The sequence below is a fragment of the Bombus impatiens genome, unplaced genomic scaffold, assembly GCF_000188095.3.
Source record: "Bombus impatiens unplaced genomic scaffold, BIMP_2.2 scf_0225, whole genome shotgun sequence".
Lineage (NCBI taxonomy): Eukaryota > Metazoa > Arthropoda > Insecta > Hymenoptera > Apidae > Bombus > Bombus impatiens.
The window spans coordinates 84,165-111,680 of record NT_176644.1 but is presented as its reverse complement, the minus strand read 5'-3'; the positions used below and the strand labels follow the sequence as shown (position 1 = coordinate 111,680).

General features: G+C 37.8%; 1 protein-coding gene and 1 non-coding gene across 5 annotated transcripts in view; one reads left to right on the top strand and one right to left on the bottom strand.

The window, feature by feature from the left end:
• LOC100742624 (solute carrier organic anion transporter family member 4A1) overlaps positions 1-26,325 on the top strand; it is a 48,596-nt gene extending 22,271 nt beyond the window's left edge. For 2 of the 4 annotated variants that reach the window (XM_012383967.3, XM_012383964.3), the window contains 11 exons: positions 5,802-6,018; positions 10,427-10,595; positions 11,388-11,526; positions 12,668-12,842; positions 13,168-13,270; positions 20,409-20,530; positions 20,872-21,135; positions 21,813-22,014; positions 22,596-22,743; positions 23,158-23,534; positions 23,958-24,156. In XM_012383967.3, coding sequence (XP_012239390.1) covers positions 5,802-6,018; positions 10,427-10,595; positions 11,388-11,526; positions 12,668-12,842; positions 13,168-13,270; positions 20,409-20,530; positions 20,872-21,135; positions 21,813-22,014; positions 22,596-22,743; positions 23,158-23,534; positions 23,958-24,156 — 2,115 coding nt within the window. Of the gene's footprint in view, positions 1-761; positions 4,296-5,801; positions 6,019-10,426; positions 10,596-11,387; positions 11,527-12,667; positions 12,843-13,167; positions 13,271-20,408; positions 20,531-20,871; positions 21,136-21,812; positions 22,015-22,595; positions 22,744-23,157; positions 23,535-23,957 lie in introns of those variants that run through there. The other 2 variants (XM_003488300.4, XM_012383968.1) reach the window with 2 other exon arrangements.
• Positions 6,488-6,559, bottom strand: TRNAC-GCA. Its single transcript has one exon. It is a non-coding gene; the product is annotated as a tRNA-Cys (tRNA).
• Positions 26,326-27,516: the final 1,191 nt, after the last annotated feature.

Sequence of the window (27,516 nt, the reverse complement as noted above, 5' to 3'; positions counted from 1 at the left end):
CAATAACAAACAGTTAAATTCATCAAATACGTACTACAGTATCTATATGTAAAAACATCAATATGACGATGTCATCGTATTTTGTACTATTCCATTTGCATTCCATACTTTTATGCATAGTCTCTATGATTTTAGTGCAATAAAGGGAATCATACCACTACTTATAAAATGCCATACCAAAGAAACATATAAATTCGCAAATGCTATAATAACCATAAAAGCTATTTATTATATGCATTATATTTCCAAGAAGCGTCTTTATCTAAAACCAGAACCAGCACATTATCTTACACCTAACCGCAGATAACACAAACGAGCCTTTAATCGTGCATAAAATCAGCGCAATTAACGCAAACTAATGAGCCTTATCAGATGCGGCGAGGCTGTCGGATTTTTTGGTTCCCGTGAGCGAAGCAACAGCTAGTAGGAGCGGTTTACAGTGTGTCGCGCGTCCACGGAGTGAAAGAGGGGTGGTTTTGGAAGGGGTTGGATAAGAGACGAATAGGGAGCGGAGAGAAACGAAAGAGAAACAGAGAGAAACAAGGAGAAACAGAGACAAATAGAGAGATGAGGGGAGGAGGAAGGGAGAGGCAGAAAGAGAGAAAGGAAGAGAGAGAGAGAGAAAGGGAGGGAAATGGAGAGAAAGAGTTGGTTGGGGTTTAGAAGGGTAGGGGATGAAAAGGTGGGAGAGAAGCGGAGAGAGCTCGAGAGGGAGAAGAGACTGGTGGAAGGAAGAAGGATGGAGGATGTCTGTCGTGGCAGAGTAGCGGCGGTAGTAGCATATACGGCGGTTTAACTCGCGGGGAAAACTCTGAGAGCACGAGCTCGCGATCCTCAGTCGCGTGTGACACGCGGCCTAGTACGCGCTCGGATCGCCATCCGGATCGTCTCATTTGCGTGGCCGCGTCGTGCTCGATCGACCTCGAGGGTCGTTGATCGTGGGAACTGACGGGAACAGTGCATCTTGAGAGTACTCAGACTTTGTAGAGTCGAAATTGCCATTTCTATATTTATGAGAAATTGGTTAAAATTGAATTCCTTTTACCGATATGATATTAACGCAGGCTGTGGATGTTTTTGGTTTTATGTTCGATAGTTTTATCGACAGAGATCGATAGAGATCGTGGATCGTATTCTTGAATTCGAGTCTGAAAGATCTATGGGATGCAGCAACTGACGAAGATCGTGAGCAGTGGATATTTTTGGATGTTGCGGGCTCGAGCTTGGAATTTTTATTGACAAAGATCGTGCGGATCGTGGATCCTGGAAATTTATGAATTCAGGTTTGAAAGTTTTATAAGACGGGGATCGTGGATAGTGAAGACGTTCTCGAACTTTATCGATTTCAGATTGGAAGAATCGATGGATCGTAAATATCCTTGGATCTCGTAAATTCGTGTCATTGTTATTAAAACCGACGAATACAGTTGAAATCCTGAGTATTCGCGAATTTTACAGACTCGTCTTTCGAATACTTCTCAACGCAAGTTGAACGCAGTCGTGGACATTTTTGGATTACTTATTTATATTTTTATCGACGTTATTGGCAGACATCGAAAGTCGTGGTTTTAATGGAACCAATGACATCAACGAAGCTCGTAGATCGTCGATATTCTGGACTTTGGTTGTCCAAGTTTGACATTTTTAGAGCTGATAAAACTGATAGAGATCACAGATCGTGAACGTCCTGAGATTTTGTGAATTGAAGTTTGCCGTTGGAGAGTTTGAACGTTGAGCAACGCTTTCGCGTTTGGAAAATTTAAGTCTAAAATACTTTTGTAATTTCTGACTGATACTCGCTCTTGTAGATCTCGAAGACACTTAAATATCGAGACTTCGAGACGGAAAATTTTATTACCCAGATCGATTAGTAGTCAGAAGACACGGTACAAAATAAAATAGCGATTTTATGAGATTCCACGAATACGAAGCTTCTTTCCAACTGAAATTTTTAATATCTCCGAATCTAAGAAACATACCGCAACGTATCTTTGTAAAACTCTTATAAATTTTGAATAACTGTGCATACTTTAAAATCACGATTTACTGCGAACAGTGTTTTAAACTTCGTCCTGTAAATCCAAGAAACTTTTACGTCTCAACAATTCGCAACTAACACCCTACATAAACAAAAACCACGATTTATTTCATTTTTCACGCTGCATCTCGCAAACTCGTCTCTCTATTTGCCTCCACCGACTCAACAAACTCGTACTTTCCCATTAACGAAGAAAGCAACAACGACAAAGTCCGAGTGTCCAAGAGAAACCTTCGCAAAGCCCCACGTAGCTTCCGGAAAGGACAACTTCGTCCTTAGAACGCAACGCGCGTAATTACACTATCAAGTATAGCACTGTAGGGATCAACGTAATAAACTAGGAATTAAATAGAATATCGTAAGAATCGACAAACCGCAGATTGAAAATCGAATTATCATCGATGATTATCAAAAAAGGAGCGCAGTTGTTCCTTCAGATGCAAAGATCAAACGGAATATTATAAGTATCGATACAGCGGATTAAAGATTTACTAATACGATAGATTAAATATCAAACATTTATAGAGATCGATAAAATAAATCGAGGATCAAATACAATACCACAAGGGCAAATAAAATAGATCAGGGGTCAGTCAAGCACGATACAACACAAGGATCGGTAAGACATTATCGGTACGATCAATCAGAGATTAAGTAGAATACTAGAGGGATCGATAAAATACGATCAAGGTTCCCAGCGATCGCGAGTGATCGACGAGAGAAGGCAGCTGTTCGATCGAACGAAAGGAGAATTATAAATTCCCCGTCGAAATTATAAATCCCGCGTAGACGATGAATATTTCATCGAGGGCGAGGTGAAACACAGCGGGCCATTCGTTCGAAAAACGATATCCCGGTCCTCTCGAAGGATTTATAACGATGCGCGTGAACAGGCCGGATAGAATCTCTCGCGACGTCGCGCGTTTGACGATCGTTGCAGGTGAAACGAGAAACGCCGGAACCGGAGGACGCGTATAAGAGGGACGTAGGTATATACGAACCGGATGGAAACTGCAATCCGGACGTTTGACAAACGATAGTGCCGGTAACGTGCTACAGGAACGATCCTTCGCAGCTCGATTAAAAGAAAACACATTGAAACGGTGTGTCAAAACTTGTATTACTCTTTAGATACTCCGTAGCAAATTTCTCTTATCGAAACTTTTAAACGAACACGTTTAAACAGTTCAAGGGGAAGGAAACAGGTTGATACACATGTGTACGTATCTAGGTAGGTTTCTATAGTTCTCAAAATTTTCCGGAAAATTATAAAGTAATTCATAAAATTATTGAATTAAATAAAATAAAACAGTGTTTTCGCCCATCGTTCGAGAAGAAGCGAGCATATCAAAACAGTGTACGTACGTAAACCTTCGTCGCACTTCGAATCTTCGAATAAAAAATTCCAAACGAAGACGCGCAAATCGAGTCAGTAATCAACTGACTGAACTTAAAACGCGTTACTAAATCGCTGCAAGATCCGCGCGAATCGCAGCTGTTTCTCGAAGCGGAACATCAGTCGAAGAGCGGACTAACGAAGTGAAGAAGCGAAACGAAAAACAAAAAGAATATATAAGAAAGAAGAAGAGAAGCAGCTCAAGATTGAACATCTTTTAGATATTCCTCGGTCAACGACCTCGACGAAGTGAATGTTTAATCGACGAAGGAACAAAACTACGGATCGATCCAAGATCATCGCATATCTAAGCGTATTGTACAAGAAGATCGCGATCAAACTGACAGAATTTTTCACTTCCTTCCTGCGCCCTATCGTTCGATACTATCGAGCTCCTCTTTCCCGACAATAATATTCGTTATCCTACCGAGATTGAGAAAGTCAGCGAGCTTCTGTCGAAATTGGATTGAGAAACGACACGAGGCAAGAAGTCGAGGAGCTGGTGGCGAACGACGAAGCGTGACTGGGTGCCGGAAGTTCCGTTCTCGACGCCACTTTTGCCCGCGATGAGAAACGGTTTCGCGGAACGTGACACGCTCGACGAATCCGCAATCACGATGGAAATATCATATAGCGGAATTTCGAAGCGATCGACGTCGCTTCTTTGAGAAAATACAACGTAGAACGGAGAGAACCGATAGTTAGAGGGAGAAACCGGAAACGGAGGATGCTAGGATCGATCAGTGCCGCGTAAACGAAATTTGACAAGTGTATAAGACACAGTGTGTTTCCGTTTCGACGTTTTTGGTGTGGAACGTGAAAGAAGAGGCAAGAATCATGAGGGATAAATTTGCATTCAGCGTAAGTGCTCTGGAAATATTGGATTCTGCGTTTATTTTAGGAGGCGAGCGTGACATCGATGCTGGTCGATCGATCGCTCCCAAGTTCTATGGTAGGAACTGTTGCCTGTAACGTCGAGGTTCTAGAATTAATTATAAAGCTTCCTCCCAAGTGTGCGTATTTTTAAAGGGATCAAATATTGAGCAGGTCAGAGTAGATCGACAAAGGGAATTGTCCGATACAACTGGTTGATTTATTGTTGTAATTATGTCAGATGACGAATATCTTACCTGTGTATTTTTATCTTGAGTTATTTCGTTCTACGAGATAATGTTTCATGAATCATAGTTTTATCGTAAAATGTTACAAGTACATTTTTAAAAGTTCGTACTTTTTTTTTAATATTCATTTCTACTTAGAAAGTTTGAGGGAAACCTTACCTTAATTAATCATGACACGTGATACGCAACCGGTTTTCCAATTTCATATTAGCTACCAAATCGTATAGAGGAGTGTTAATTACCGTCAGTCAAACGGATAATGAGAACCGTGTGAAGCGTGATAATGTAAAATGTTAGGATACCGATAAAACATAAATTAAACCCCTTGATCGTAGTATGAGTTACTCATCTCGATGTTACGCGTACAGGCGAAAGCCAATAATTAAAGTTGATGCGGGAAATATCGTATAGATATAGATGATGTATTTATTCGGTACACATCGCGCAATTTCCGATAACTAATAATTCCACGTCTACATATTTACAATTTTAACTTCTTCCGCTATGATTTTATTTACACGCAATCGCGAATTTTAATCTGTTTTCGTTTTCCGTGCGCGTTCAACGATATCGCATCGATAAAAAATATAAATCGCGAAAGCTTGCAGTTATTAATTCTTTTCCTTGTAAAATTGATATTCTTAAATCAATTAAATATTCAATTACAGTACGACTTACAATTACGAATACTATTAATACATTAAATAAGTAATTAAAACATTGGAAGATTTTTTAATATACATATATTCATAATACATAATATTTATGATATATTATGACTTACAATTTCAATTATAATAGATATATTCGATATATAAGCTATACAAATTAAATTCATTTCTTCCTTGTACGGGATGGAAGGAATCTTATTGCTTCCTAAAATATATCTATATGAAATGATACAAATGTATTTATAGTTCATCCTTTAAAATCAAATATTTAATGCAGGGAAAATTGCATTTAGAATGACATAATAGCGATGATGAAATTAAAATACTAAAATGCGCTCTTTTCCCTATAAATGCGTACACAGCGCCCACAGTATATGATCAAATACAACACTATTAAGACAGGAAATAATGATCAATAATCAGCTTATCATTCAACAAATACCACTATAAGTTGTTTTCAACCAGTAATACACATTCGGCACTCATGTCAGCTATTATTATCATGCGTATTACCCAACATTAATCATAAAGTGATTCGATTCTGACCGTGTCAACGGTGATAACGTGATTTACAGTCTGGGGTGCCGGACATGCACGAGACCCTGTCCAGTTTTTCGGAACAGTTCAGGGACGGACCGCCGAAACCGGAAATAAAGCCGGAAACAGCCAAGGAGTCGGAGAGGACGGATGAACCGAAGTGTGGTTGGTTCTGGTTCAGGCCCATGTATCTGCAGCAATTTCGGACCGCGAAATGGGCGCTTTTCTGGTTATGTTGGACAGGTGCAATGCAAGGTAAGCGATTCAAATTTGATTCCCTTCGAGCAACAGGAGAATAAACCCATGTATTTGCCAATTTTGGTGCCGGGTAAAGGAAAGTCCATGGAATAGCAAATTTAAAAAGACACTGTAATCTAGCAAGGTGTATTTATATTTAATAAGAGCGACGAATAAATGTAATTTATAGCACTGAATAGGTAACTGTTGCCGACATTAGAATTGATTTTTAAGTACTATTTTTAAGTACTACTTTGAATCATTTGAATAAATCAGTTTTTTTGGGAGGGACGGGGTGATTTTAGCAAAGAATTAAATAAATCAAAAAATTTTTTTCCTTATTATAATATATTGCAACTTTTCCGTATGTTCGTAGTTGTCGACGGTTGAATTTGAACATTCTGAACATTGTGAAACCCTTCTAATTTTTGTTTTTATCTCGCGCGTCTAAAATTATTAAAAACATAATAATAAAATAGGGAGGGCCAGGGGGCACCCGGGTTTGAACCGGGGACCTCTCGATCTGCAGTCGAATGCTCTACCACTGAGCTATACCCCCTCGTTAGAAAGCTACGAATAATCAGAATTGATCAATGGATTATCACTTTATCGATTGAAATCCAATTTTAACAACGCTATTTCTTTTTCGATAAAGATATAATAGATTAGTAAAACAAGATCAAGGCTGTGCAATGACAACAACAGAAATAGACAGGTTCAACAAACTGATTTGCCTGAATCGCAAAGGGTTACTCGTAGTTGTTAAACGTAATGTAACAGACGTGCTTTGTAATCAGTCGCCACAAACGCGTCAAACACCCCTACCAGCGATAAACTGCGTGTCCACGAACGACGTATCGAAAACGACGTATCGAAAACGACTGGACTGCAGATCGAATTTGAAAACCCTGTCCATCATAAACGCGACATTTACCAATATACCATCAACCAACTCGGTAACAATATTCTCCAAACCACAGTGAACAAATCCATGCTGATTTTTCGGTATAATTCAATGTACAGTCTCGTTCATAAATATTTCCACACTTGCGATCTAATCGAAAAATTAAACATTTTTACTATATCCATCCAGGTATAGATATAAATTATTCTTTATTATTAAAAAATTATTTTTAATAAATCTTTCATCGATAGTCCGATCTGAGATAAGAACAGAGGCCAAGATTAGATACATCGTCGAAGCGTATTTAGAGGCTTGGAATTTCGCTTTTGAAGTATATTTCACGTATTTACAACGATTTGGAAGTGTGCAAATAATTATGAGCGATGGTGTAGTTAATGAGGCAAATATATAACACATACGTTCTCCATAATTTAAAGTTCAAACGAAGCTTTATATAATACACATAAACATATATGATATGTTTAATAATAAAGCTTCAAAGCGTTAATGATCTCCTAACAATAATCGTTCCAAGTTCTGATTTTCCTTAAGTGTCTCGACGCTTATGAACCTGAGTGTACATAAACACACACAACATACACGCATATAGTAATACAAACACGTAGCAGCTGATTGACTGCTATATCGCCGTTTGGCGTTACTAATAGCGGTGCATTCGAATGCAATTTCGAAGCTTTCACGGTGGCACGAGGGGGTCGGTAGAGGGTGAGAGAGGTCGACGGTGACTGACGATAACCGGAAATCGAGTTTTCCGGACCGGTGGCAGGAGGTTGACGGGCTGTTGCAGGGTGGGACAACGTCGACGAAAGGAGAACACGATCGAGGCGAAAAGGGCGAGTTGCGACGACGGGACGAAGGTCGTCGACGTTGGCGGGAGGGGAAATGAAGAAAAGGGAGAACGCGGTAGTCGTGCGGGGTACTTAGTTTAAATAAGTTTGTACGTCCCCCTTCTTTGACAAGCGACAAAAGAAATCGTCCTGCTGGAGGTTCGTGCCTTCTCCAGTGGGATTGAACAAATTGCTGGACAATGGACTCGACAATCGTCTATATAAGTCGAGAATAAGTTCGCCGGTGACTAAGTACTGGCGTACGAGCGTGATACTCGTGCATACTTCGCTTACGTGGATCCTGGTGAGTTCGCTGTTATAACCGTGTACGCCAAGGCGTCTATAAGTATCGAGCCATTTGCTAATCTCGTACGGAACAATAATAATCGATCCAGATTTTGTTAAAAGTGAGGTTACTTTTTGTCAAAAAAATACGCCCATAAATTCGATTTATAACATCTAACGTGAGTAACGAAAGTACTCGAATACTCCTAGAAATCTTTTGTGTATACGTGAAAGAGGTCTGAAAATGTTCGAGTATTTTCACGGGCAACTGTATACACGGTATAATGTTCTCAATGAAATCTAAATTTAACCTGGATATTCAAATATCCGATAATTAAGTAATACTCGGAACTGGTCCCTCTCATACCATTCTACCAATGTCCATCGAATTAACGCGTTCACAGACGTTCACGAACAGAAGCAAGGAGACCTGTTTCGAGTGTCGACATATCCGGCGTCTGTCCACCCGGAAAATGAACCACCTTTGTTTCCCATTGTACCGCGGCTAATAAGAGAATTTTAATTAAAGCCAGAGCATCAGTCGTGTGCCGTGCACGATTTGCTTCTTCAGCTACCGACTGACCCTGTTTCTTTCTTAACCCGTATATATAAATACACACACATATATATAATTTATCCGTTCACAAGTATAAGAATATTGACGCCATAGAAAGATAACGCTAGCGTGATAAACTATAGCACAGCTATTAAACGACGTTTGGAAGTTTGAAGCGAAAAGGACTCGTGTATTTTTTGGCCTGTACAATAAGATCTTTGTAAATTGGTTTGAAATATACAGAACGTTAAAAGACATAAATTGCAAAGGCACTCAGAGAGAATAATGAATAAAAGATGACGATCGAGGCGAATAAAATATGATCAATCGTTCTAACATAGGTTTCGTTGAAAATTACAGTACAATTTTATCTTACCAATAAAAATATTTAATAAATTTTATATCACTACGTAAACCTTTCAAGCGAATTTACATATACAGCAAATTTAGTAAAATTCTACACAAAATTTTATCGCAAAATTTCTCCACCTTACAAAAACGACTCTCGGTTTAAACCACCTCTCTCAAAAAAGCTCCATTCGTTAAACCGAATATAAAACCAGAAGTAAATAACTACGACTCTCTACCGAAACACAACCGTCAAAAGGAGAATCTATGTTGCAAAAATCTCGAGCAGGGACCTGCCACTCTCTTCTCTCCACGTTTGAATCTCGCAGAGAGAGAGAAGATTGATTTTTGCGATTGTCAGAGATGGTTCAACGCTTTTGTCAAACGATACTGTACAGCATGGCCACCGGTTTTGTAATTCAACGCCCTGTCAACGCCTGTTTGTTGCATCGAACGAACGAACGAACACTGTTCGATTCAGAGGTGATCAGCATCGTGTATATTCGTGAGAAAGAAGTGTTTAATAGATTTACGTTCGAGAGAGCGATTTCTTCGAGGGTGAGCGGACACTGAATCGAGCAGAGGGGAGATCGTAATTCAATTACTTTAGCCCTTCTGATTCATTTACACCCGGCACACGAATTTGCTTCGGTGCATCGGATACGAACGACACACGCGTATCGAAGATCAATGTTGTTCCGAATCTGAGAACGGGGACAACGAGATCGGAAGGAGTATTATCAGGATACTCGAGTATTACTATCGATCGCTTTCCTGCCGTTTTAAGTCGGCCAGGATTGATAAAATTCCAGATACCATCGGTTGTACGATGCTTTCCAGTACGGTGCAAAATAGCCCACGATATATGTAGCTCTTACAAGTTCGGAATTGGTTATTTCGATGGAAAGGAAATTGGATTTCAGTGCAGAGAGGAATGGATTTTGGAACTTTTATAAATTGAGTCAAATTAAATACAGCGAGCGAAGTGAAAATTATAGACGTTGAAACAACTTCGATAATTATTACATATTTCTTAAATAAATCTTCCTAGATTACCTAATAATACATAAATAAGCGGACTACGCATTCGTTAGAGAAACTATCCAACCAATCGGCTGTTGGTGATGATCAAACGCTTCATCGATTCAATTGTATCGCTCTAATAAGATTCTTCGAAACTTCTATTACGTAATCATTGCGCGATATACATATAACATTGAAGGAAACATTTCCCACCTCCATACGCAAAATTATATGATGATTTCTATGAGAATACATATTGAATTTTTTTAGACGAGCCAATTTTGCAACTTGAATTCGAGCAAACTCGAAATTACACTATTATCACTAAGCTGAACTATCATTTATTTGTTTCACTTCAAGTTTTTAAGTACCAAAATTGCTTGAAACCACGTTACTACCAACGTGTGCCATTTCGTTTATTTTGCAATTTCATTTTATTAAAATCCTACGCTTTTCTTTTAGGTATGGTGGTCAATGGTTTTGTGAACGTGGTCATAACCACGATAGAAAGGAGATTTGGTTTGAGGTCATCGCAGACGGGCTTGATAGCGGGCGGATACGACATAGCTAGTTTCCTTACACTCGTTCCAGTGAGCTATCTAGGCGGCCGTTCAAAAGCATCGAAACCGAGGTGTGTATATATATACATAAATACATATTTACACTAGACGATACCACAAGTTAGGAGTTTAATGCATCTATAAAACTGATCAATCTTCTCTCAATTTTTCTCACGAACAGAATTCTTCTCTAACTTGATTTCTTATTGGCAATTTACTATACATAATTTTATATACATAAATACATATATTCACTAGACGATACCACAAGTTAAGAGTTTAATGCATCTACGAAATTGATCAATCTTCTGTCAATTTTTCTCACGAACAGACCTCTTCTCTAACTTGATTTCTTATTGGCAATTCACATTCCCTAGTTGTATCAATCTTGCAGCAAATCAGTGATGCGTATGCGTACAAATATGTTCAGATATATACCTCACACATATATGTATAATGTATATATATATACGTATGCACGTATACAAGGTATTGTCTTGTCTATTAATATTAATGCCGATATCGGTTCACCCCGACAGTTCTCATAAATATTAATCCTAACGTCAGCCGGACGAACAATGTCGGTGTTAATCTCCATTTCGCTTCTTCCCTTCGAAACTTTCGTGCCCTCATCACCCTCTATGGTATGGGCTTAATCCTAAATCGATAATCGATAACACTTGAAAACAAACAGCTCAACAGCGTAGCCTCGAAGCTAATGTTCCAACATAAATGATTGTAGCGATTAGGATTTATGTAATTTAGTCCTTAGATACTTGAGTTTTCTAAATAATAAAATAACGCACGTTGAAATTTCAAATTTCCTAGAAAATGAAATTGTCGGTTTCATCTCTGTTTGACAGGTACATAGGCATAGGTGTTGTAGTCTTAGGCTTAGGAAGTCTACTTTTCGCGTCTCCTCACTATATTGCTGGACCATACAGAGGCGGCCAGCAATCGGAAAATATATGCCAGAGGGTGACGAACACATCGTCCCGTTCGGTAAGTAATTTTACGCAACTGTTAACTAGTTTAATAGCCCAAAGATCAGTATTTTCTCAATTGATTTTCATATTATAGCGAGAGAAAAGCTCTTTAAATAAATTTTTGAAAATGCAGTTTTTCTTCAACATTAGAATTTACTGCTACAAAGATTTTATAAAAAAGAAGAATTTAAAATTTAGCACGAGAAAAGTGACAAGCAATAATTATTGCAAAAGAGAAAATAAGGTAGAATAGATCATTGGTAATTATTGATAAATTCATGTTCACTATTATTACGTGCAGGCTGACTTAATATTTAAATAAAAGCACACAATAATAGCTTGGAATATTAACAATTGATGGAATATTAGACATTGACTAAGAACAAAATATATAAATGGGAGGAGGTTCTTTAAGAAGAAACTTATTCTTATTTTAATGTGATAATTTTATACTGTTTACTACTTGAGAATCAATTACTAGAGGATACGAGCTTGTGCCTTTGATCAACGAAGAGTAAAGATTCAATTAGGAGTAAGGAATAGGGTTTACTGATGGATGTCACCCTTTATATTGCAAAATTCCTGTCTTTATAACATAATCCAATTTTTTTTATCCTCAAATATCAAAAATAGATGTTAATTTTTCTATCATTAAATATCAAATTTAATTCCTTACAAAAAATTCGAAAGTAGAAAAAATAATAACGTAAAAAAAAAACCGAAAAGAAAAGAAAAAAGATCGTGACACCACGTTTTACCTTTACCTTTCAATGCATCTCGGTTATATGTTAATGAACATCCATCAAACTTTCAAAACGAGAAAATTACTACGTCAAACGTAAATTCCTCGAAAAAAGATTAATCTTAATAATGAAACTAGCCATTCTACAAAAAGAAGCTTCTTACACATACAATAAACTTAATCATCTCCATAATCGATCGAGAACTTCGTGGAATCGTTACTTTTTCCATCCTATAATAAAAAAATCCACTATTGCGACGTAAACGGTGTATAATCAACTGACATTTTAAGCGTTTCATTCTTTTTATTCCGATTCTAATACAATTTGGCATTATGGAGAAAAAGATCAGACATACTTTTGGACTATTCTCGTTTGCTGATTAAATTACTCTCAATTCGCTTCCTCGACATTCAGCTATCCTGTAATGGATCCGTGGGCCAAACAGACCAGGAACCATACAGCGGATTGTACTTAACTATCTTTCTGATGGCCCAACTTCTGCACGGGGCGGGTTCCGCTCCTTTCTATACGCTCGGCGTTACGTACCTAGATGAGAACGTGTCGAAAAAGATGTCCTCTGTGTATGTAGGTAAGAAAACCACGTCTGTCTGTTATCGTCTTTCGGAACTATTAAAGCCTCTATTACTAAAAAGAAGCTAAAGCGTAGTTAAGTCAAGTATTATTTGAGAAATATTGAATCATCGACAGCGATTATGGGATTAAATTCAATACGTAGGTACATCGCCGCTGAAATTTTGAAATCACTTTTGATATCTACATTTTACGGAAATAAATAAAAGATATAATAAAGAAAAGAGGGAAAGAAAAGAAAAAATGTTAAAAGCATTACATCTTTTCCTTTAAATTTTTGGTTGCATCGCGTTACATTCACAACGTATCTTTGTTCTGTTTAGGAATTTTCTACACAATGGCCATAATAGGGCCTGCATTAGGGTATGTTGTCGGAGGCGAGTTGTTGAAGCTGTATACAGATTTTATCACCGTAGATCCGTCAGAGTGAGTCTGAATACAAATTTTTATAACTTACAACTCGTATACTAGCGTCATATGCATGGCTTTTATGCATGTCCATAATGAATGTTATGCCCGCTTTTCAAAACAATTCATTCAATAAAATATAACGAAGCTATAAATAAATTGAATCTTAAAAAATATATATATACAGATACACACGTGTATGCCATTATACAAACTTCAATCTGTAAACACGATTCCAATTTTTCGCATCGGAGAGAGTTTAAAATTAACGCGAACAAACAAAAAATCCCCTAAGGTTACTTAATATCATCGTTTAGCATCACCTTCCACACTTTGAGCACACGATACTAACTAAAAGTTATCGTTAACCCTAAATTCTCGATCGCGCATCTCCTCGCGTTATCACGGGAAATATCAAAGACAGCGCGCAAACTACCAACTATTCGTTGATAAAAGAATGAAAAACGATAAATTACTTCTAGAAATTTTCTTCTCCTATCGATTCATTTCTCTCTTTCTAAATCGTATCTCGTTGCACCTTGAATAATGTTTCCGTACTTCTAAATGAAACACGAACGTTTATTAATTAGATGCGTCCTTTTAACTTCGACCATTACTCTTTCGAAATTGGGCAAAAAAATTCTCGCGACAGTTGGCCGTGTTTATCGGGGGAAGAGCATCGATTCATTTCGAGGAGTGGCTTTCAAATAAACTTTCAGAAGAAACTTGCAAGGATTCTAAATTTACTGATGTCCATTCGGATCGTCCGCCGCTACGAGAGGCGCAGTTAACCGTGAAATGTGAATGGGGATCCTTTCGACTTTTAATTTCAGTCTCCTTCTAACCACTTCTTGCTCGTTCCTCGCCCCCGCCTTCTCCTTCTTTTCTTTTGTCTTTTCTGATGCAGGCTGTTATCATAATAATTTCTTGGCTCCTTGAGCTTTAACGGGAACGCAGCCTGAGCTTGATTTATTAATCGGGGAAAAATGGAAGTTCCCCGGAAAATGATTACTCCGGAAAGTTTAGTGGTTCGGGCATTTTATCGGTATGAAACAAAAGTAGAAACACAGGAAGAACGAAAGGAAGATTTGTTTCTGCGAGTTTGATCTTCTTTCGAAATCGAATTTTCCTTATTTTCAATCGATCTTCTTACTTTACTTATGGATACTTTGTATAAATAAATATCCATAATTGTATAATTATTAGTTGGTAATTTATCACGTGAAATTCTTATTATTTACCGTAGGCGATCTTATATAATATTCTTCGATCTTAAAATCTCAATTCTTTGCCATCTTAATTTCTATGCAAGTTTCGAACTTCTGTCGTCCTACTTTATCTCCAATATTTTATATTGCACACACAAACATTCCCATTCTAATTATCGCTTACACTCTTATGCGAAAACGTCCTACAAAGAAAAACCGTTTGAAGAGTTTGGGAAAGTTGAAACGCGAGAAATGCAAATAAAGAAGAAAACGCCACAGAACCCTGGACGTCGACCAAACAGAAAATACGTAGAGCTCCGAATCGATAGCCCGTCATTTAAAAGTAAAATACGCGAAGATAGGACCTCGGACGTTGGGAATCTTTTACACGGCCGACAACTCGATTTACTGTTCGATGCTCTCGGTGTCATACACGTCTCCGTTTGCGAATAGAAAGGATCGGAAGCGGGGAAAAAAGGCGGGAAGAAGGACAGCGAGCAACGATTAATTCGATTCTCACGTGCATCTCGTGGAGGGGTTGCTCCGCGGGGGAAGGAAGTGTTGCAGACAAATGGAACTTGATTGTGCTCCAAGTGTCGGGGGATGAAGTGATACTTTTGAAGGGTAACATCGGCATCATCCTCAAACGTTGGTTCACCGCTTGACATTTTCCCCACGGGCTGTGTACGTGTACGTGTACGTGCGTGCAACCGCGTCCATGGGGTTACATGCGCTATTAATCGCGGCCCATTATACGCTCTAATGGTCCTCCGAGATATTTTCAACGGGGTAGAGAGCAGATTGGAAACAAAGATTGTATTTTCTTCAAAATTTCCGTACCACCCTGCGCAGTTCTTGCTTCGTAGAATTGAAAAATCGGCTGTCGTATCGTGTAACTGAACTGAAGATTATGTATTATCGACTTTTGTTGCGGCATTATGGCAGTTCTGTGTCATGTACGTTGTTTTCAAAAAGCGTTCCTTCCACGAAGGAAAAAATTAAAATTTCAAGAAGAAAATTTACTTCAATACTTTTTCATGGTTATGTAGTTTTTTTATTTCTCAAACTCTCTTCCTCTTACTCCCCATTGATAAATTAAACTAATTTCCATGAAACCGAAAAACCCCATTTCCTCGTCTTCCAAACTTCACCGAAAGGAATTCGTCTGCCTCGTGAAAACTAATAAATCAACGGAAGCAAAGATTAATCAATTAATCCCGTGATACGAGACCAAAAAAAGAGCATCGACATCGGTATCCTCGTTATCGTTTCAGGGACAAGAAGATATAATTAAGCGATGCAAACACGTTTGAGAACGTTTGGCCGTCGTAACGACAAGCTGCTGCTCCTCCTGCGAAGCTTCTTTTCAAGGCCGTGAAACAGCAAAAATAGATGATAAAAATCCGATAGCCCGTGTATACCAGCAACATCATCCCTGTCCATTAACTCGATTCCTCTTCGGGCGTTATTCGTGCACCGTTTAAAACAAGATCTCAGCCATGAAAATTCTATTTCCACGATCCTGTTCCTCGCTGGTTTACCACGAAATCTTCATGCCCGACCATTTTTCACTGCCTCTCCCATCCCCAACCTCGTGTCTCGTCTCCAAGATCTCGCGATTAATTTCGAAATTCTGCGACGTGGATTTACGTACGTGTAAGATGTAGGAATATAAAGTTCGAATTTCTTACAACACGGTGTAAGATGCATCTGCAATGTGCTTCAGAGAAACGTGATTCACTCGTATTTGCGTACTACCAGTTGTCGAGTGTCAGATTGGAAGCTTCTGCGAGTTTGCGATGCTGGTGTACAGTAACATGTTTTTGCGAGCGTTCTTTCGGAAAGTGGTTTTCCTCTTTATCTTTCCATGGTTATCGTATCTTTAAGCTCTATTTACTGTGTTCCAGAAATTTATAGTTTTAACCCTGCCCCGGTGCGTATCATTCTTCATGCCCCTATTTCGTTTCAGCAATTTATATTCGTAGAATTTGAGACATTTTCTAGCGATAGAAAAATGAGATTCGATCACGATTGGCTCCGAATAACACAGCGATGTTCGGTTAAGCTATTAATATTATTTTATGCGTTAAATATAACTTGCACTGTATCTCACTTTACCGTTTTTTGAATAGGAGATCTCCAACATTCCTACGTCGTAATCGTAAATTTCCTTGTATAAATGGTCAAGTAACAGCGAGTATTGTAGTAATGCTCACATTCGGCCCCAAATGTTGGACAGATCGGGGCAAACAGCCGATAAATCCTGGCGGGAATTTAATAAAGTTGCCGTGACGGCCTGGCTAAACGCACCCCCACTCTTAAAGCGGTGGGAAAAAAGCGGGAAACGCGTTTAACGCGTAGCGGCACGAGAGGCGACAAATTCCGATGGTGAGCCCATTACGCGTCATTCCCCATCGGCATTCGACGACTATGAACCCCTTTAGCCGACGTAAAACGCATAATGAACGCGGACAACTTTCCAGCCATTGTCCGTCCATCGTAATTCTTCCTTGCAAGTCGTGCGACGATCCTCTCTTTCCACCAATTTTAATGTTCTCCAAGCGTTTAAGGTTCAGCAGATGGATTCTTTTTCGCGAGACTGCGCGTACGATTTCGCGGAAATGTTCGAGAATGTTTCATAATGTATTTAATGGTTTCGAGATGGAAATTTGAAAGGTCTTTGACACTGGATCGAACCAAGGCTTTTCCCATCTTCTGTTATTCGACTCTTCGTTAACTTTAACTTACGATTAAAATTACAATTAAAAACAATCGGAGGAAATTATATAAATATCCGAAATTAGTTAAAATTACTTGTCTGGCAGGGACTTCCATCTTCTTCCAAAATTCTTCTAGGTTGAAATCTGAATTTCTTCGAATGTTAATCTGTCTGGAAATCTAAAATTTCCATTTCGTTAGAAATTAAGCAGCTTATCAAAATTTCTTTTCCATTTCTCCGTGTTTCTACCGACGAACAGATTGAACATCTGGAAGTCATAGCAGTCGAGTGTCATTTAAAGATCAGTTACGACTGACAGATAGAAAGAAAACGGGGGAAAAAGAAGGCTAAACGGCGATTTCTTCGGTCGGTATAGAGCAGTTAAGTCTGCTAAGGGATGATCGTGCAGTTAGTCAGCCGTTTCCGGGCAATCAATCACCTCTTCCCAGTCGGGTTTTGCCAGGAAAAAATGAGCCCAGCCCATCGGACGTAGCAAACGTAACTCCGACGGGAAAAAAGTTACGTAAAGCCTCTGCTAGAAATATTCGTTTCGTCAATCGATAAAATATCCCTGTTCGTCATATCGAATTGATTCAACGTCCAACATCATATTTGCTGATGATACTAGTTAAATTTCAGATATTTAGAGAAATATATCGAGACTATGAAAGAATCGGAGAAACGTTGTTCGCTTGAACTCGATTCAAAAATTAATCAAATTAATCAAATCAATTGAATTTTGATAGTTTCCATCTTTTCAAATGGATAATATTTCCTTCCTGTCGTAGACTTTTATCATATGCGCTTTCGGTTACTGTCACGAACGTAGAATTATTCATTTCAATTATTCACCTTATTGATTCAAATCGGTTCAAAGCAATTTTGATCATCCAACATCCCTACCGTCATTTTACCACTATACTTCGTACAATATTTAAGAGTGAATTACTAATCACGAAGCTTAAATCCAGTCATCTATTTGACGTAATCCTCAATTTCGCACTATACATTTACCTATTCGGAAGCTAGTTATCACAAGCTTCAATAATCGTTTTAACACGTCTGTTTTTATCGATAAAATTCATCGAGAATATCCCATCTCTATCGACCAACCATCGAACAACATCCTTTGTCCAACATCAACTACGACGCGCTTCCCGGTTGAAGCCTGCTAATCCTCAATTTAAAATTCGATTCTCGTAACCGCCTAAACGGCGGAAGTTTTACGGCCGGGTCGCAACAGGATTTACCGAGTTTTCCGCAAACTTAAATTGCGTGTCGAAGCGAACGCAATCCGATAATTTGCAAACAGAGAGAGGCCGCTTCGTCCCTACAGAAACCTCGAATAAAAACAAAGGGACGAAAACGTTTGTCGAGAGCTAATAACATTCTCGCGAGTGCAATTACATTTTCCTTCCGATTCCGCTGGATGGAGCTGAATGCAGCTGAATGGAGCTGGAATGGAGGAAAAGAGTAGAGTAGCCGTTTGCGTTACGACCACTTCCGGTTGCAAGCTCGCGTCTACTGTAGCAGCTTAATAGCCACTATACACCGTGGACCTAAATTCCTAGTGCAAGTGAAACCCAGGATACGCTATGGCTCGAAAGAAAATCAAAGATAGTGAGACTGTCTACTACGGTGAACTACATATACGTTTTATAACAATCAATTAAAATGGTCTCAGAAGGATCCAATCAAACCTAAATTCCTAGTGCAAGTGAAACCAAGGATACGCTATGGCTCGAAAGGAAATCAAAGATAGTGAGACTGTCTATTACGGTGAACTACATATATGTTTTATAATAATTAATTAAAATAATCTCAGAAGGATCCAATCAAAATTATGCCATCTTTCGTGATTCAACAACTGCAAATCGATCTATCGAAAATAACGTAATAACAATGACGTTACTCCTTAAAAATACTCCATTTAAAATACTCGTTATAATATCTCATGGATAAAACAATTCTCTATTTAGAATCCATCTTGTTATTTATGTGCGCGAAGATACGAATTTTCATAAAAATCCGCGGTCTACCGATATGCGTAACACAAAAATTACTGTGTACCGTCTTATCCTACAGTACGACGTATTTTTCAGTTTTATTTTCACTCGTAGTCCCTTATTTTTCTTGTACCGTGAATTTAGGTTCACGATGTATGTGGCTCGTTTAATTTCGTAGTGAAACAAAAGATTGGACGGCAGATGTTGGTTCGAGCGCGACTTGCCTCCGAGTACTTTTCATAGTTTTTCGCTTTCTCACCTTCCGCTCTCTAGACTACGCTACGAATAGATTATGCTACATATTGCAGCGTAATACCGCGATTCTCAAGGAATTTGCTAGGCGGCGAGCTCGGTTATGCTCGTACGATGATGATGGCGCATTGTACGCCGTGAAGGAACGGATGATGAGTGAGAAACGTTTTCAAAGTACTGGCGAGGTTAGAGAATATTGCTCGTGCTAGACGTCTCCCATGAAAAAATGTTTAATAGCAGTGTTATCTTGTTATTATCGATTATTTTTATATTACGTAAGATGATTCATGAATTACGAATGCAGCATTTAACTTATTGTCGCCCTAATAGCACACAGCGTATAGCCAAATTTCCTAACCAAATTAGCAGAATTTTTTCGTAGATGACGAATCGTGCAGGCCGAACGAGACTTTTGTCCGCGTATCGGTTTAGAACACGAGGAGAGGAGAACTTCCGGGCTCGTTGCGCGGCAATTAGTCGGGAAAGTTGCAGAAGCTCGGTCGGTTGGGAATTTCAGACAGTCGCGCCGTGCGGCGCAATTAAAAAAGCGCGAGGAAATCGGCCAGTTGCGCCGGAAGTTCCGCGACGGAAGAGCAATTCCGGCCTACTCACCCTGTCGTGCTTGTCGTCCGCTATACTGTTCCGAGATAATTACATTTTTTCCCCTGGAATCCTTGCCTGCTCTTTTTTGTTTACGCGCGGCCTACTTTCTACCGCAGTTTCGTTTAATATGAATGCCGCTTTAAAGCGTTTAAAAAAGAAAGAATTGACCCGTTTCGCGGATATTAGCAGTGCCGTCGAGCTTCCCTGTTTCCGTTTAAAACGACGGCTAACTACGTAGATCGATGTAAAGTTTGGAAGGCGGTGAAAATTCGAAAGAAGGATCAGTCGGTTGCAGTGTGTGTTCTATATATAATTATTAATTCTATATAATTTAAAATGTTTGCTAATTGTAGACGATATTTGTTCAGGATTGGCTTAACACCAAACAGCAACGTATGGGTGGGAGCATGGTGGATAGGTTTCCTAGCAGCTGCGGTTATATGTTTCGTAATTGCTATACCGATCTTGGCGTTTCCGGCAGCTTTACCTGGTATGTCAACTTCAATTTGGAAAAGACGTCGCAAAGATTTTCCCTTTCTACAATCTGGAACTAGTAACTTAAAATACACATGTGTAAGAAACAGATTTGTAACGTTTGACGTTACAGACGTCGGTTTTGTTGTTACGTACTAATTATCAGAAATCAATTTCATTCTGTCATCGTATTCGTTTTACACGACTGTAATGATACTAAAGACTAAAATCATACCAGTCGTTCTTTTCATATAATTTTCTAACTAAACTATGTACTTGCCAAGATACGCAATAGTCCAAATATTTCTCGCTAGTGGAACGTTAATCGACTCTTCAACGATGACACTCTTTTCTCAGGTTCGGAGAAATTAGCCAAAGAGCGGGTGTCAGAGGCGCATCAGAAGCCCGAGCAGCCGTCCTCGAGCGATCGAGGGGAGGCGTTCTCGAAAATACGTGAACTACCTCGTGCTCTGACCGATCTGCTCGGTAATCCAGGATTTTTCATGTTGAATCTGGCAGGTGCCAGTGAAGGATTGCTTATCGCTGGTTTCGCCGCGTTCCTGCCGAAGCTGATCGAAAATCAATTCAACGTCAGCCCTAGCTCGGCTGCGTTACTAATGGGTGAATAATATTCAAACATTCTGTTGTAATCAATCAAAAAAGAAAAAAGAGAGCGAGAGAGAAAGTCGCGTGACTCTCGTCCATCGTAACGCGTAATCGTCGACATTTTTCGTCAAATACTCGAAACATTTTTTATTCTCCTCTTTCATCATGCATCCTTTTTTTTCTTTTACTCTCTTTGCGCAACATAAAATATCGGCTGAACGATATGTTACCGTCAGATATCTGCGCGGATGTCGCAAACATAAATCATCGTCAACATTTTTATACAGCGTGTTTCAAGTAGACCAAGTTATAGCTTGATACGTGGAAGGTTGAAAAGGATTTCAGTAGGCAAGAATCAAATCATTTCAAATGATAATCGTAGGTAACATAAAAGTCAGATCACAAAAATAGACCTATCATGTATCTTTTTCCTTCGAGTCGATATTTCATTCTGACTAATAAAATCTTTTTTCCTCTTCTACCTTCCCACAGCGATAAATTGGCATCTTCGCGTGAAACATCCTGTATTTCGACGTCCACGATATATTTACGATTGGCTAATATTTCGACGTAATTTCGCGAAATTTCGGCACGACCAAGAGGACCTAAACTCGCGTGCAAACTGGTACTCGAATGAAATGGACCTCTTTTTATAACTGTTTTTATCTTTCCTTTTTGTGTGTGTTTTTTAGGTCTAGTGACTGTACCCGCTGGCGGTGGCGGTACCTTCCTCGGTGGTTATCTCATAAAGCGTTTTAATTTGCCGTGCTCGGGCATTTTAAAGTTCTGTCTGCTGGCCACCGCGTCGTGTATCGCCTTCACTTTGTGCTTCGTTCTCAACTGCCCGAATTTAAACTTCGCCGGAGTTACCGTACCCTACTCCGACCAAACCAAGTACGTGATTGTTTTCTATCCGTGTGCGCATTAATTTCGTTTATTTGTTTAAAACTAGCTTTAGTACAGTAGCGAATAAAATTGCGTATCAGAAACTCCATTTTCTAGTTGCTTCACTTCGCGTTCCAAACTAGCGAAAAATGTGACAATTTTGCCTGTATGCATATTTATAACTTTATCGATGATGTATGATATGTCTGCTTTTCGTTCTTTTTACGTTTATCTCCGCTTTCATTTATTTTTACCCATTTTCGTGTTTCTATACCTTTCGTTTTTTATGGCAGTCGAGAAAAACCAAATATGAGGAAATTCTATCTATTTATCATAAATTCTTATTACATCTTAATAATCTCAATAGAATAATGAATAATATCGCGACTAACTGTATAGCAATACTTGAGTAAGAAAACGTTGATTATTACTTCATAGTAGATTAATAAACTTTCTATTGAATACTTTCGTCACAATTCGAAGCGAGTGGATTCATGCAGATCTACTACTTCAGCTATATCCATATAAATATTATGAGAAGTTGCAAGAGATATAAATTGCTACGTAATTAAGAAATTTTACGTTTGCAGAAAATCTTTTTCACTGGACAGCACGTGCAATAACGGTTGCGGCTGCTCGAGGTCAGAGTTCAGTCCAATATGCGGAGTTGATGGGATCACGTACTATTCCCCTTGTCATGCAGGATGTTATCAAGGAACGAGGATAAATAACGTCGAAGTCAGTATGATTTCTTATCGCACTTAGTATGCAAACTCGTGAATGCCTAGCCTGTTTCTTCGAACTATATGTATATACATGTGTATATATTTTCCTTAATCTTCGCCTTGTTTTTATTGCTAACGTGCTATTTCAGATATTTCATGAAAGCGTAGGCTCGTTAGAAACTCATTCAGTTGCAAGCTTGCAACGTTACTTTATTATTAAACATTAAATTAGTATTATTATTTTATTCTATTATTTATTGGATCTCGTTCAAATAAATGTTCAATTCCTAATTGAAAAGGAATTTATCAATGTCTATTTTTTATTTATTTTATTCATTGTAAACGAAAATAGCTGATCGCTAATGAATGTTACGTTCGGAACCAATTTGTAGTCATTGCGTTAATATTCCCGTTTTGTATTTTACAGGTATATTCAGACTGCACCTGCATACGCGAGCCACCGATAAATCTGACCACCGGTGGCAATGTGATCAGTTACGAGGCAATAAATACGACTTGCAACACATCGTGCTCCTACCTATGGCCCTTCATTACTCTAGCGTTTTGCAACATGTTCATAACTTTTCTCTGTACGATGCCCGCGCTTTCAGCGACGCTTCGGGTCGTTCGAGATGATCAGAGATCGTTTGCCTTGGGTATTCAGTGGATTAAAGTTAGGATTCTGGGCACGATACCTGCACCTATGGTGTTCGGCGCACTTATAGACGACACTTGCATTTTATGGAATGGAACCTGCGACGGTGGAGGATCCTGCCTCGTTTACGATAATTTATACATGAGCAGGTACGTACGATAAAATAAATATATATATCGATATAAGTATTTGTTAAGATTTGTCATCGATCGTGTAAACATACACAACAAATTCCTGCTTAATCGTTTCTAAATTTATGGACTGATAGGAAATTGGACTCGTGTCAAATACTATTTGTACACTTTTATTTATGTAAAATGAATTTCTACTATTCAGAAATCGATAAAAAGTAGGATTGTATATTTGTATTTCTTTGTCTATATTTTGTTATTTATTCTATTTATTCTACTACTGTACAGACCATAATAATGTTTTTGTAATTCATCTATATACATAGATATTATTACTATGTAGGTTAGTGTATATGGAATTTCGTATCCATATAAAGATTACATGGTTCCAATTCCCATAAGAATTGACTTTCATTGTCAAAAACATTTACACTGTTTCAGGTACATGCTGGCGTTAGCCTTTATCGGTAAAGCAGCGTCCCTCCTGTTCTTTTTCCTGGCTTGGTGGACGTACATTCCTCCGAATAGAAGAGTTACACAAAATTCGCGGGAAGAACCAACAACGACGTTAATGTTAAACGATACTCAGCACGAAGGCCCAACCACACCGGCAACCATAAACCCTATAATCGATCCATAAACGATAATCTGACGATTATCTATGATAATCTACATTTAATAAGACTTTTCAATGTCTGTCAAACTTATCGAAGGAAACGATCGATTGAATGAGTTTTCAAAGCGATTTACGCTTGTTGCTGTTCCATTACAAGTAGATGACGCTATTTGCTGGTCTGTTAAAGCCAGTATCGGTAATGCAGAACCTAGTTTGTTCGATTTGGTAGGTACATTTTTTAATGGGAGATGTTTCAAAAGAATGTGTTAGCATATAGCTTTAATATACGTGTTTAATAATTCTGTTTATAGTTTGTTGTAGAATAACTGAGAGAAAATGTAAATGGATAGATAGATTATTTAATACTTCTACTTTATAATATAGGTCGTGCTTATAATTAAAGATCACAGGAGAAGAATATAACAAGTAACAATTCTCATGTTTTACAGTGGGATAATTTAAAAATTCAATACGTTGTTAATTTCTCCATTTTTATATAATTTTAGTATTAAATATGTGTATACGTTTGCCATTTCCTCGAACATTCCAAAAATATTGATCGTCGCGGAGCTTCGTGGATTTATTGGCTATTTGGAAAAGAGTTGTATCTTTGGATTTAACAAATCTTTTTCAGAACTATGTGAATCCCCTTCTAGCCGTAAAGTAGCATCAAAATTTGAAAATCGACACGAATAGACTTATCACGTTTTTTCCTGTGATCTTCCACCATGACAGGAAACAATTTCATCTATAGGTTAACTTTTAAGGGATTTATAAAAAGCGCGTTTATTTATTATTATTGTACATGTAGTAAGCGTAAAACAGATATGGCACATTCGTGAGGAAAAATCGATATATATGTGAATGTGACTCTGTAGCGAATATAACTGTGAAAGCAGCGAAACTCGAATATAAGACTATTTATTTCGAGAATTGTTTAAAATTGTACAGATACATTTATACGACTTGTAATAAGTAGAATACTTCTTATAAGAGCTGTTCACTGCCAGAATTATTGTAAAGAACGTATCGTTGTTTTTTAATATTTGAATTATCAGTATCAATTATAAGATATGATATGGGCAAGTGCACTTGTAGTCCTTTTCGATGTTTATTATGTATGTACCTTCTAACATGAAATAATTCATTCGTAAGGTTCTAATTTCAATACATAACACTAAGGATAGAAATAATGCTGGGTCTACGCGAGCTACTTGCGAACAGCAGTGTGGACTCAGCCTAACAGGATGAACATTCGCTTGATATATCACTACGCTTTCTGTACTCTTCTATAGAAATGAATAATCACAGCTAGATACTGGATCAAAGAAGACTATCAAAGCTATCTAGAATTGTATCATTGCATTGTCCTCTGCTATCTGATCTAAATGTGATTACAACTCGTGTAACAACCTATAATTATAACCCTAGTATTTACCGACCGTCAATTAAACCCGAAGAATGTATTTACCGCAGATGATAATAATCGATGTTTGAGGTAAAGGAAACTATACATCTTCGTCTTATTTATGCGATATACATATAATTGTTACTGCGACCAGCTGAACTATTGTATCACAAAAATGCCTCTGGAAGACATTGTTTTTCATAGAATTGATATACCATATTTGTATGATGTTATTGCTTGTATAAAAGACATAGTATCTAAAGGAAATGGAACAACCTCTATTGTGAATTGATATTTGTAATAGTATATACAATTATGGATATAGTTGCAAGTTCTGGTATCGATTTTAGCATATCCCTTTCACACGTTGGATAACCTCGATATATCAATTTGGAATTTTGTATATTAAGATTTTATATGTCGCCTTTAACGGAACGTTTTATTCAGAAACTCGTCGAGAACATCGGCACCAATTAAAAATTTCTAGAGGACGAATCGTACAAATTTTATTAACCAGTTTTTAAAAGGATATGGAAAATTTTCAAGCGGTAAAAGATTTTTATTGAACATTTTCTATGATTACAGTTCGTCGATGAAAATAAAACTGCTTGAAATAACCAATCGAGTAAATTTGAAATACGGGAATATATTGTGAAATGTTATTTATATCGGTTTGATACGAAACATTTTGTGCGGTTTCTAATTGTAATTATCTTCGTTATGATAAATATGTTTAACACGTGTATTGTACGCGTCACTAATAAAGAGCTAGTAAAATACGTTAACCAATCTAGTGTTCCTTATCCTTGTTATCAGTAATTTATGAAACTATAATACGATAGCTAGTAACATTTATCACAAAATTGTCCGTGAGATTAAATTAATTTCCAAAAATGTGGTAACCATAGTGGTTAAAATTGAAACGAAATTTTAATACTACTAAACTATATATAGGTAGACACACTCCGTAACTACTCACGTGTCAAGTAATCTCATTGTTAAAAGGATTTCATTGTTCTTTATGTAATGTCCGCGTTGAATAAGCTTTCATGCCATATTTTTGCATTATATGTCAAGAACGTCGCAGTTAATCTAATTTTTTCTAACTTAGAGTCAGAGGGATCAGTTCGCAAATTAACATACACATATGTATGTAAAAGTACACACTCGTCTGTGCTATAACACTAGTAATGGTCGGAATTAAAATGACACGCATTTACAGAATTATGGACTCTAGTCGACTTTTTGAACTACATACAACAAGAATCACAGCCAATCAGTTCGTATTATTTTTTATATAATTAATAATTGTACCACGTATAGTAATGCGATTAGTAATTATATATGAAATAATACCGAGGTTGCTGCGAGTGGAGAGTCACCCTATCCACGATCCCATCCACCCTCCTTTCATGCACAAAAATTTATTTGTTTAAAATATCAGTTTATAAAAAAATTCTCCTCTTAGTGTGCGATTGCAAAACGATCAATTCTTTTTGCTAATGCTAATCTTGAAAATAAAAATAAATTAAATCTTAAACCAGCTGTGTCCGACCAATGCAGTCGGGGTGTTTGGGCATTTTGTAGACGCAACACTACTTAACAAAACGCGATCATTCATTATCGCAACGCTAATTCTTATAGTGAATTTAATGAAAATTACTATTTACTATATGAAAAAGCTACTTTAAATATTCTGATATTGCTACTGGAAATACTATAAAATTAATTGAGAACTAACATTTTCTCAATCTAATTTTAAACAATAGAAAACAGGATAGATTCTGATACACATAGTTCTATAAGAAATTCTAAAAACTCATAATAAAAATTGCAAAAGACAATCGCGATATCGTAATTCGCAACACTAAAGCAAACACGATTATCATTTTATCGCAACTCTAATTCAAACCGTAATCGTTTTCTCGCCACACTAATGAAAAGCCGCGATGTTATTTCGCAACTCTAATACAACC